Source organism: Felis catus, chromosome C1 (assembly GCF_018350175.1).
Source record: "Felis catus isolate Fca126 chromosome C1, F.catus_Fca126_mat1.0, whole genome shotgun sequence".
NCBI lineage: Eukaryota > Metazoa > Chordata > Mammalia > Carnivora > Felidae > Felis > Felis catus.
In genome coordinates this window covers 148,763,764-148,775,972 of record NC_058375.1, presented here as the reverse complement: position 1 = coordinate 148,775,972, position 12,209 = coordinate 148,763,764, and the positions used below count along the sequence as shown (strand labels likewise).

At 35.0% G+C, this 12,209-nt stretch overlaps 1 protein-coding gene across 26 annotated transcripts in view; it reads left to right on the top strand.

Annotated features, from left to right (window-relative positions):
• Window positions 1-12,209, top strand: part of BAZ2B (bromodomain adjacent to zinc finger domain 2B) — a 500,560-nt gene that overhangs the window by 449,561 nt on the left and 38,790 nt on the right. For 19 of the 26 annotated variants that reach the window (XM_023259353.2, XM_023259354.2, XM_023259351.2 and 16 more), the window contains 4 exons: window positions 1,765-2,186; window positions 4,069-4,253; window positions 6,897-6,989; window positions 9,464-9,557. In XM_023259353.2, the coding sequence (XP_023115121.1) occupies window positions 1,765-2,186; window positions 4,069-4,253; window positions 6,897-6,989; window positions 9,464-9,557 (794 nt within the window). Of the gene's footprint in view, window positions 1-68; window positions 181-352; window positions 540-1,764; window positions 2,187-4,068; window positions 4,254-6,896; window positions 6,990-9,463; window positions 9,558-12,209 lie in introns of those variants that run through there. The other 7 variants (XM_011285358.3, XM_045034834.1, XM_045034833.1 and 4 more) reach the window with 7 other exon arrangements.

Sequence of the window (12,209 nt, the reverse complement as noted above, 5' to 3'; positions counted from 1 at the left end):
CAAGGGGAGTAAGTCGCGGGCTTTATTTGGGGAGACTTGGGGCATATCCCCGGTTTGCTTTGAATTAGATAGGGATGCGTGTGTTGACACTGGCGAGTTCACCGGCCGGCCCGGGGATGGAACCTCTGGAGTGACAGCTGAGCCCTGAGTGGAGACGCCCACACCCGGAGGCAGGAAGCGGTAGGCTTGAGAGAGCTCTTCCAAACAGGCTGTTCTTTCAAGTGGTAATGTCGCTATTTGGTCTGGAACTGCAAAGGGAGCTGAGTGCCACAAGGGTGTGGAAGCCAAAGTTTATTTGCAAGATTACCTATGTGCAGTTGGGATTTGGGAGTTCTCCCAGAAATCACCGCATGATCTTGCTTGTTTTCAGTGCGCTAGTACAGGTGACAATCTATCAGGACATAATGTGGTTTGCTTTTTTTTTGTTTTTGTTTTTTTTTTTTTAAGACTTTATTGAAGTTTATGCTTGGAAAAATGCTGAAGTTTGGACTATGATAAATATTGGTAAAGCTATGCTCCATATGTTTGTAAAGAATTCTGTAAGTAACATTTTAACAAGGGATCATGAATTACAATCTAAGAGTGTTTCAGCGCCGATTATTGTTTCATTTTGCATTATTTTTTCCCCTGCTGGATTTTTTTTTTTTTACTATTGGTAGATTTATTTTAAAATTTCTAATAACTTTATATTGTGTTCATATATGATACTTAAAGGTAAAACTCAAGTGGATTTGGGAAAAAAATATGCAATAAGTATTTATTTGAGCATGTTAGGTGCCTGACACTGTTTTGTGTGCTATGGATATAGAAATGAGCAAGATGGACAAGATCTCTATTCCCTTGGAATTTACATTGAGAAATAAGATCCCAAAAGCAAAGGGAAGAGAATTTCAACATGGAAAAACAACTTTATGGAGAGCTAGGACCAAATCCATTTGATCAGGGAGGCTGGAAGGAAATGAGGGAAAGGAGGAGTGGCAGGACTTGAGATCTGAGAAGCAGGCAAGAGCCAGATCATATAACATTTTGTAAGCAGTGACAAAGGGCTTGGATTTCATTCTAAATTTGTAAATTTGTTCTTAAGCGCAGTCTGGCTAAGTCCTTATTGCCACTTTCTCTTTGGTTTCCTTCTCTTGGTTTCCTTGACTTATTAAATTGTTTCTTCACCTCAAGTGTTCGATATCATTTTATTCTTTATTAAGCAAGATGGTGGACCACGAGAGCTTTCAACACTGCCAGTGAAATTTTGAATGAAACCGTTTGTTAGTTTTTATGAGTGAACCGTGCAGTTAAATGCATCTTAAAGGTAGAGCTTTAGCCTTGCCTCCATCCTCTGCAAGGAGCAGCCGAAACAGTTTCTTAAGAATGGAAAATCTTTTTGAGTTGAGAGTAGCCAATCTGGAATGAGGCATCTTTGAGAAGTAATTAGTTAAGGGAAGGGCTTCAGAGGTGAAATACATACTCAAGGTTTTGGATGTTCAGTATCAAATCGGTTTGAAGTTACACAACAAGGTTCTTTTTCAAGAGTTATGGAACTTTATTGGTGTGCCGGTTGTGACTGTGATCATCATTAGAGTTTATAGTCTTATTGGCATTTTCTCTCCCAATTATTTTTATCTCAAGTATAATAGTTTGTCCTGTAAAAATATGAATGTAGGAGCCCTCTCTGAGAAAACTCTTGAATTGATTTTGACTCTTTTATGTGGACTTGAGTTGTATTTATTTGATTCCGACGATGAAGTAATCTTTATTTAAAAATTGCAGGACATTTTACTTCAAATAAGAAACATGGTGAAACTAATCCACACATTAGCTGATCATGGTGATGATGTCAACTGCTGTGCATTCTCCTCTTCCCTCTTGGCCACTTGCTCTTTGGACAAAACAATTCGCCTGTACTCCCTCAGTGACTTTACTGAACTGCCCCACTCACCATTGAAGCTTCACACCTATGCTGTCCACTGCTGCTGTTTCTCCCCTTCAGGACATATTTTGGCTTCCTGTTCAACAGATGGTACCACTGTCCTATGGAATACTCAAAATGGAGAGCCTTTGGCAGTGATGGAACAGCCCAGTGGTAGCCCTGTGAGGGTTTGCCAGTTTTCCCCAGACTCCACTTGTTTGGTGTCAGGCGCAGCTGATGGAACGGTTGTTTTGTGGAATGCTCAGTCATACAAGTTATATAGGTATGAACGTTTAAATCCTTTCTGCTTTAATATTTAAATTAAAATATTACAACGCTCAGTCGTACAAGTTGTATAGGTATGAATATTTAAATCCTATTAACAAGTCTACCAAAAAAATAAAAATAGAAGGCAGAATATTTTGATGACTTGAAGAAGCAGATAATTTTCAAACACCACAAGGAATAATGTTTTGACTTGATTTCTGAAGGACATAAAAACAGATGTGTAAGTGGTTCTTAGAGTAGATCTGCTTGGCTCTGAGAGTTTTATATTTCCAATCTTTCTCTTGTAAAATAAGGATTAATCTGTTAGACTTTTATGGATTTTGACTTTAAGAGCTAGACGAAGAAAATGGCTTTTGAATAAGGTTCGGTAATTTTAGGCTTTATTTTTGTCACTCATGACCCAGGTGTTCTCAATAATAGACTAATGGTAGGTAAGTCTCACCCAAAGAGACACAGCTATTTTCCTGACTAGGATTCTTGCTGGGTGAATAATCAACCCCAACCCCAGATGAAAGAACCTTGTGATTAGTGTAGTGTTGTGTTACATTAAAAAAAAAAAACAAGCAAACGAAAAACAACTGAAAACTCCTTTTAGATAAAAATACATCAATTATGTTACACTGGTAATGTTCTGTTGCAACTTGCCAACATGAAAGCTATGTATTTTTATGTATATTGTGGTGAAATACATATAACAAAAAGTTTACCCTTTGAGTATTTTTTTCTTTCTTTTTTAAAAAACATTTATTTTGAGAGAGAGAGGGAGAGAGCTTGCATGCACTAGCTGGGGAGGAGCAGAGAGAGAGACAGACAGACAGAATGCCAAGCAGACTCCATGCTGTCAGCGCAGAGCCAAAATCAAGTCACACGGACGTTTACCCGACTGAGCCACCCATAAACTTTTCAATATTACCAAGTAAAATAGCCCAGTATACTTTCTCCTCCCTGCCCCCCAGCATCATTCAGAGCACATGCCAGCTGGTAAACAACTGTTGCTCACTAGATTTAGGTCTTTTGATTGAAGAAGGTCATGTGTTTTAAACTGTTAATGAATAATTTAAAGAGAATGCGCAGGAGGAATGACATCTTTTTTATTTTTTATTTATTATTTTTCCAATATATGAAATTTATTGTCAAATTGGTTTCCATACAGACATCTTTTTTACTTGCGTGAAATATAGAGGTCCACTAAGGAATTTTCCTTTTCACTTATCAGATGATGACTTCTGGCCCTCTGGCATTATGACCCTAATGTATGTTGTAAAATGATACACTGCAGATTTAAGTGCTGGATGGGACACTGCGCTAATTGTTGGGCTTTTACCAGGTTTTTTTCCTCATTGAGAAAATAATTAATATTGTCAGCACAGTGCTTCTTTTTCTTCCCAAGATAATTTTCTTTTCATAAAGAATTCATACTTGAAAATAAAAGATTTCACTGTTGCTTCTTTTAATACTAAAGTTGAAAGTACTTTTGACCCTAACAACATGTTTTTCAGTAAGAATAGGTTTTTAAGAAATATGTGGCCATGGTTGATAGTGGTGGTTGTCAGAGCTTTTTTTAAGTTTTGTAGATTTTAACCTGTTCATACAGACCTGCCATTTGGAAAAATACGAAGATACATGGACTTTGGTTTAGATCTGTATAGCTTAGGCTTGAATTTGTTAGTTAAGATAACATTTAGAGCCTCTTTTTTTTAAGTGTATGATTATTTATATAGACATCTGCCCTTTCTAGTTCTCAGATAGCCATTTTTCCTGTTTTTACTATATCAAGCTGTTGTTAGAAATTGTAATATAAGGTAAAAGAGACTCTGAAATGAAAACTTCCCCCTTCTTCTTCTTTTTATTTATTTATTTTTTTGCTTTTATTTCAGGTGTGGTAGTGTTAAGGATGGCTCCTTGGTGGCCTGTGCATTTTCTCCTGATGGAAACCTCTTTGTCACTGGCTCCTCGTGTGGAGATTTAACAGTGTGGGATGATAAAATGAGGTGTTTGCATAGTGAAAAAGCACATGATCTTGGAATTACCTGCTGTGATTTTTCTTCACAGCCAGTTTCTGGTTAGTTATTTTACTCTTTTAAGCACTAGTGGTTCCTATTTGTAATTTGTATATGACTTCTGGTTCTTTATTCATTTTCATTTCACCTTTAGTAAAATGAGAAGCCCCTTTAATTCATTCCTTTTAAGGAAATCATTCTCCTTTCTCTTGATCAAAATGAAATCACAAAGAACATGATAGGGGAAAATCAGGTTCTTGAATATATGTTGGGGATGACTCAGCTTTGTACAGTACATCTGGATTCCTTGGATATGGTAATTTAGAGGACTTGACCCTATTTTAAAATACAGTATGTTAATATTCAAAGAGAAATGTGAAGTTAAAAAAAAAAATTGGAAACAGAAGCTAAATTTTCAAAAGTTTACTAATTTAATCTTTGAAGCAAAAGCTAAATTTATGACATGTTTAACAACACAATTAGCTTTTAGAAGAAGTACAGACTCCTGAATATAGATAGACTGTTGGTTTTAAATAGATAGCAGTGAGTTGGGAAGCTTTCTTCTTCTGTTTCATCCCCTGTGTTGGGATGGGAGTTCTGCCTTTGTTGCTTCCAGTCTTGTTACACCACCAGTGCTGTCCTATTAGCAGTATAATGGGAGCTACGTTTGTAAATTTAAAATTTTTTAGTAGTAGGTGACATTAATTTTAATGATATATTTTTTTTCAACGTTTATTTTTTTTATTTTTTTTATTTTTGGGACAGAGAGAGACAGAGCATGAACGGGGGAGGGACAGAGAGAGGGGGAGACACAGAATCGGAAACAGGCTCCAGGCTCTGAGCCATCAGCCCAGAGCCTGACGCGGGGCTCGAACTCAAAGACCGCGAGATCGTGACCTGGCTGAAGTCGGACGCCTAACTGACTGCGCCACCCAGGCGCCCCTAATGATATATTTTAATTGTACTCAATATATATTAAATATTTCAGTAATCGATAGTAACAATAAGATATTTTATTACTTTTTGGTGCTAGGTTTTTGAAATCTGGTGTGTGTATTATGTCACATTTCAATTTATACTAGCCACATTTTAGGCATTCAGGAGCCACATGTGGCTAGTGACTACCTTTATTGCACAGCCCAGGGCCAGAAGGTGGGCAGGATCATTTTGGCACTTCCCTATTTCAAACCTATCAGTGAATGGTTAAAATAAGTTTAAGGTAAGAGAAAATGCCAAATCCAAAACATAAAGCCTGACACACTCTGTTTCCCTGCCTCTTAAAGCACACTTGGCCTCATGCATTCTCTTGCCACACTGGTCTCCTTTCATTCCTTGAATGTTTGTAAGATTTTTCCAAGTGTTTTACATGTGAACCCTGGTTACTCTTAGATATCCTTTAGATTTCAGGTAAAAATCACTTCAGATGAACCTCCCCTGTGCTTACCCATTTAATTGTATCTTAATACATATCCGAGCCCAAACTTCCTTTGATGAAGCTACATGTGTGATGATGTTGGGTGGAACTTATGTAAAATTGAGTTGATTTCAATATTTACATTACCAACAGGTATTTAGGAGCTTATCTAGTGTGTATGTAATTATACACTGAAATTATCTCACTAAACATTACAAACTAATGGATTTTTTTATGACACCAAATTTACTGATTACTTTCCCTAATTTGTATAATTTCCACCAAATAAAATAGACCGAGTTAATGTTATTTTGGATTCATATAATTCCAGCATTTGTCTTGATTAAATCAAATGCAGGGAAAAATCTCATTATTATTTCATGTGAATTATAGACTAAGCTTTTAAGAAATGGGTATGTTCTTGGGGTGCCTGGGTGGCTCAGTCAGTTAGGTATCCGACTTCAGCTCCGGTCATGATCTCAGGGTTCGTGAGTTTGAGCCCCGTGTCGGGTTCTGTGCTGACTGCTCAGAGCCTGGAGCCTGCTTTGGATTCCGTCCCTCCCCTACTCACACTCTGTCTCCCTCCATCTCTCAAAAATAAACAAATGTTAAAAAAAAATAAAAAAAAAAAAAGAAATGGGTATGTTCTTTAAAAAAAAAAAACGTTGGAAATAATTAAACATTTAACACTCATAACTTTTCTTCCTAATTTTTCCCATCAGTGCTAGCCTCATAGACTCTAAAATTGGGCTGGAAAATTCTCTAGGCTTAGTGGCTCAATATTGGCCCATGGAGCCTTGAGTTACCTTAATGGAAGGTAAATAAAAAAAGGTGTTTTGTTGAAGCAACTTCAGGGGTTGGAGTCCTAATCTTCTGAAGTACCTTGTTGAAAATAAATTCTTTTTTTTTTTTTTTTCCAACGTTTATTTATTTTTGGGACAGAGAGAGACAGAGCATGAACGGGGGAGGGGCAGAGAGAGAGGGAGACACAGAATCGGAAACAGGCTCCAGGCTCTGAGCCATCAGCCCAGAGCCTGACGCGGGGCTCGAACTCACGGACCGCGAGATCGTGACCTGGCTGAAGTCGGACACTTAACCGACTGCGCCACCCAGGCGCCCCGAAAATAAATTCTTATACCATAGAATGAAATGTTGGTTAAAGTTAATATCTCTTGTGAATATGGTTTAAATGAATAGAATTAACATCTCGATATAGGAAGTTGAAAATTTTTTAGTTTAAATGTTTTATCAATTCTTGTGTATTTATTTTTAACAAATTTTACGTTTTTAGATGGAGAGCAAGGTCTTCAGTATTTTCGATTGGCATCATGTGGTCAGGATTGCCAGATCAAAATTTGGGTTGTTTCTTTTACCCATATCTTAGGTATGTATTAATTAGTAGTTCTCTAAAATTATTTGTAGTCAAGATAGAATTTCTATATGAATGATTATTTTTACTTAAGGAATTCTGGATATCTAGAAGTGATTATAAAAATATGCTTTAATAAATTTTAATCAGAGAAATTACATATACATGATTTAAAAATTGGATGCTCATCACTGATTATGACCTCAACACCATCACCACACCCATTTCTGCTGACCAGAGGTAACCACTTTGCACTTTATCTGTTTGCAATTCTTGGTGGTTTTCACAGTTTCTGTGAATATTGTTATGCCACTATATTTTAAATGTATTCACTGTAGGGATTGTTATTTGATAGTGTGTGGGAGGTCGTTCCTCCCTGTGTTGCACTATTCCTTCAGGTGACCCTTCAGTCAAGAAACTTACATTATTCAGTTTTGAAAAAGTGTTCCTTTAAGTTACTTCTTTAATAATTTCTTCCCCATGTCCTCTCTTTTAATAACTCTCATCAATAGAACGTTGGACCTCCTAATTTCATTCCCTATGGAATTTTTTATTCCATCATATTTTCAATTTCTATTAGCTCATATTATTTTCTGTTTCTTTCTGTTACTGTTTTTATTTTATGAATGCAAGATCATCTTAAAACTCTCAGGGTATTAATTAGAGGCTTTTTGTTTTGTTGTTCCCTTCGGTTTCCTGATTATCTTTGTTTGCTCTTGGGCCTTTTGTTTGTTTACTCTGATCTTTCTCTTTCATATGGTTACCTTCTTCAAATGTCTGGTGATCCTTGTTTTCCATTTACATTTAATAACTAGGCAAAAATAAGGTATTTAGAGGGTCTATGCACACAGTGGTTTGTTGTTGCTGGCTTCCCTTTCGATTAAAGGGGTGGGTTGTTGGCCCTTACTGAGGAGGATTTAGGGGCTTAGGGAATTGCCCTGGAGCTGCCAGGGAGCTCCCCAGAAAGCTGTTATTTTCCCTAGAAATATTTTGCTCAGAAAGCAGTATCAGGCTTTCGTTCAGTATGCTATGGGTGGGACCAGGGAGGAATTAAAGGTAGACACTGTTTCATAAACAGGCTTTTCACTAACTTTTTTGTTTTCAGGTCAATGTCTGTGTCATTCTGACTTTCCTTTTCATTAGCTTTTGATAGTCCTAAGTCTTTTGGGGTATTCTTAGAAATAGCCCCTCCTTTTGCACTCTGGGCTGTTACTTTTTCCTCCTCATTAGTTAATTTGCTTTCTGACTTTCCAAAATTGGTTTGAATCTTGGATTGTTGATACCTGTCTTTCTATTCTCTTTGATGTGATTTTATATCTTTATTAATTCTTCCACTATCATTTCAATGAGGACTCTGAAATTATATGGTCATTTGGCCATCTTGCTTCAGATGCCTAAAAATATTCTTATTTGATTATTTGTTACCTAATAAGCTTCAGTTAAATTACAAACTGCAAATATTTTTTCCTACTTGTTGAAACTTTTATCTGCTCTAATGACTTTTTGTTTAATTAAATGCTTAAGAGCCATTAACACTTCAAAAAAGTTTTCATTGGGTCTGAGAAAATTAATAGATTTCACTTATTTCCTTATCTCCTCAGGTCAGCTTCCTAATAATTTTTATAGCTTGTCACTAAAATGTATTGAATTCCCTGGGTTTACCTTTAAAATAGTTGTGCTATTTCTTTTCAGTAATTATAGAAGGTATGAAAAGGATTTTAGTGTTCCCATACTTTGTAGGAGTATTATATATTAGAATTATAAGATGGATAAATTACCATTGATTATTTTTATTTGTGGAATGAGAAAATATTTTTTTAATATCATATTTTGAAAACTGATCTTTGTTTAGGCATTTGAGCAATTTGATTCCTTTTTAGGCATTTGGGCAATTGTGTGTGTGTATATGTACATATGTATGTGTGTATGTATTTTTATTTTTTTTAACATATATATACTTTATAAGTAGGCTCCATGCCCAGCATGGGGCTCAAACTCATGACCCCAAGATCAAGAGTTACATTCTCCACTGACTGATCCAGCCAGGAACCCCAAAATGTATATTTTTTATATTTTTTAAAATTAGATACCAAGATTGTCTTATACTGTATTTTAAAATTTTATATTAGTTTAAAATTTCATATTTTTATGTATTTTATAGAGTTTAACATTAAAAATTTTTAAAGCATTTGATCATTACAATCCTCTGCACCTTTGCTGAGTGCACCATTTACTTTATCCATTACTGAACTTCTGAAACCACTTAATCACACTGCATTCCAGTACCTGAGTTGCAGGGGGAGTTTTTTTCATTTTTGTACTGTTTAGGCACTTAAAGATTTGTTTATTTATTATTTAATATTTATTTAATTCATTATTTATTATTTAATTATTTTTAATTTTTTTATTAAAATGAATAAGTGAAATAGTTTTGACTTAAATTCTAAGCACAGTCAGCTTGCTAATTTTTCTCACCTTGTTATTTGCAGGTTTTGAATTAAAATATAAAAGTACACTGAGTGGGCACTGTGCTCCTGTTCTGGCTTGTGCTTTTTCTCATAATGGGCAGATGCTAGTCTCGGGGTAAGCTTTTTAGTTTAATTTCCTTACACCATTTTCATATGAAATAGGACATACATAAAAGTACATAAAACATAAGAGAATAGCTCAATAAAGTTATACACACCTGTGTAACCACTACTCAGGTCAAGAAATAGAACATCACTGGTTCTGCTCTGAAAGTCCTCCCCTTCCAGGTACCCCTGTAGGGTGACAGCACCTCAGGTCATATACAAGATTGCTTTTTTCTTTTAAACTGATTTAAAACAAATCATGCAATGTGTATTGTTTTGTGTCTGGCTTTCCTTAGTCAGCGTGATGTTTCTGACATTCATATTAATGCATACAGCTGTGGTTGGTTGATTTTCATTGTTTATATTATATATATATATATTATACATATATATATAATATGAATATATAATTATATATATATATATATATATACATATATATATATATGCTCTCTGTATTTCAGTATATGAGCCACTTATTGGTTGTATATGTTACAAATATCTTTTCCCTTCTGTGGATTTGCCTGTTCACAGTTTATAATTTTAGTGTACTTAGTTTTTTATGTTCTGAGTCATAAAGGTATTTTCCCATATTATCTTCTAAAACCTTCATTATTTTTCTTTTCTCAAATTTGATATGTCGGCATCATGTGCAATAGGAATCCAATATTCTTTCTTTCCATGTGGATAGCCAGTTGTCCAAGCACTATGCATCGAAAATACCATCTTTTCTCCATGTTGTTCTGCTACCTTGTGAGAAACCACTGACCATGTGTGTGTGGATCCGGTTCTCAGCCTGCTTTTTTTGTTCTAAATAATAAACTTACTATTTTTTTCTGTTTATCCCTTCTCTAAAACCATTCTGTCTTTCCAAGGCTTTGTATTTTAGCTATTCCTGAATTTTGACACTTCCATATAAATTTTAGATTTAGCTTGTCATATTGCCTCTAGTTACTCTCTGTATAGCCACAGACCTGTTTGGATTTTGATTGTGGTTGTAATGAGTCTGACAAAATCAGAGATAATTGACCTCTTTATGATATTGAGTCTTCTAATCCATGAATGTGGTATGTTTCTCCATTTATTTTTGTTTTGATTTCTCTCAATAATTGTCTTCTATGTAGAAGTCTTCCTCATCTTTTATTAGATTTATTTCTAAGCACTTAATTTTTTTTGTTGCTATTATAAAAGAGATGGCAAATGTAGGGAAGTAAATATGGGAAAACCACAGATTTACCTGTAAAGATCTTAAATTTTGTGTTTTTGATAACAAAAATCAATCATATCACATTAATAATGATGATTTTTGTTTCTTCCTTTCTAATCATTGTACCTTTGATATCATCTATGTGCTGCTGAACTGGCTGACACTACCAAGATAATGGAAACAGTGATAACAGCCATCCTTTGGTTCCTTTTTGCAAAGGGAAAGCTTTCATTATTAAGTATGATCATATAGGTTTTGGGAAGATAAACTTTATTAGCCCCTCTGTTCCTTCTAGCTTATGAGTTTCTTTTTTTTTAATCATGAAGAGGTATTATGATTTTAACTGTATCTTTTGAAATAATCATATGATTTTTCTTTTATTCTGTTAGGGTGGTAAATTATATTGACTTTTCAAATGTTAAACCAACCTTGCTTTGTTGGAATAAATACAGTTTACTCAGGACTTGTATTTTTGTGTATTGCAGTAGAGAAGTCTGATTCTAATTGTTACTTCTTTGTAATTTGTATTTTTTTCACTGGCTGCTCACAAAAATGTTCTCTCTGGTTTTTTGCACTTACTTTGTATTTAGATTTGGATTTCTTTTTATTTAGTTTGCTTTGGAATTCACTGAGCTTGTTAAATATGTAGAGTAATAATTCATCAGTTAAGGGGAAATTCTTATTATCTCTTCAAATATTACTTCTGCCCTTTCTCTCCTCTAAATCTCGGACTCTAATTAAATGCAAAATATACCTTCTTACTATAAACTTTGTATCTTTTTTCTTCTGTATTTTTCATTCTCTTATTTCTTGTGCTGTATTCTGAATAATTTCTCCTTTGCTGATGCCCTCCTTAGCTTTATCTGATATGTTACTTTAAACTGGTCCATTGATGGATCTTTAATTTTGGTTATTTTACTTTTTGGTCCTGGCATTTCTATTTGGCTAGTTTTTCCAGGTCCACTATGTCACTTTTTATGATCTCTAGTTCTCTGTTGAAAATTTTAATCTTGGCTTCTATTTTCCAAAACTTTGTTCTATAAAGCAATTGGTTTGGTACACAGTGGTATGATTCAGTTACTTCATATTCTCCTATTTGTGTACTTTGGTATATTTTCTCCTTGCTGCCATTGGATTTTTGCAAACTTGCCTGTCTGATCTCACAGGTCATAGCACTGAAATGCACATTCATAGCTCTTCACAGCAGCTTTTGCTCCAGCCACGATATTTGGGCTCCTAACATTCACTTAAAATATTCTGGACTGAACCTGATAGTTCTTTTCCCATATTCTCTAATCCTTGCCAGATAAAAGCCAAATAATTAGTTATATTGCCATCATTTTAGATTGACTCTTTCATCTCAAACGATGAAAATGGCTCATCAAAATGCTCATCAGAAAAGCATTTATAGGGGTGCCTGGGTGGCGCAGTCGGTTAAGCATCCGACTTCAGCCA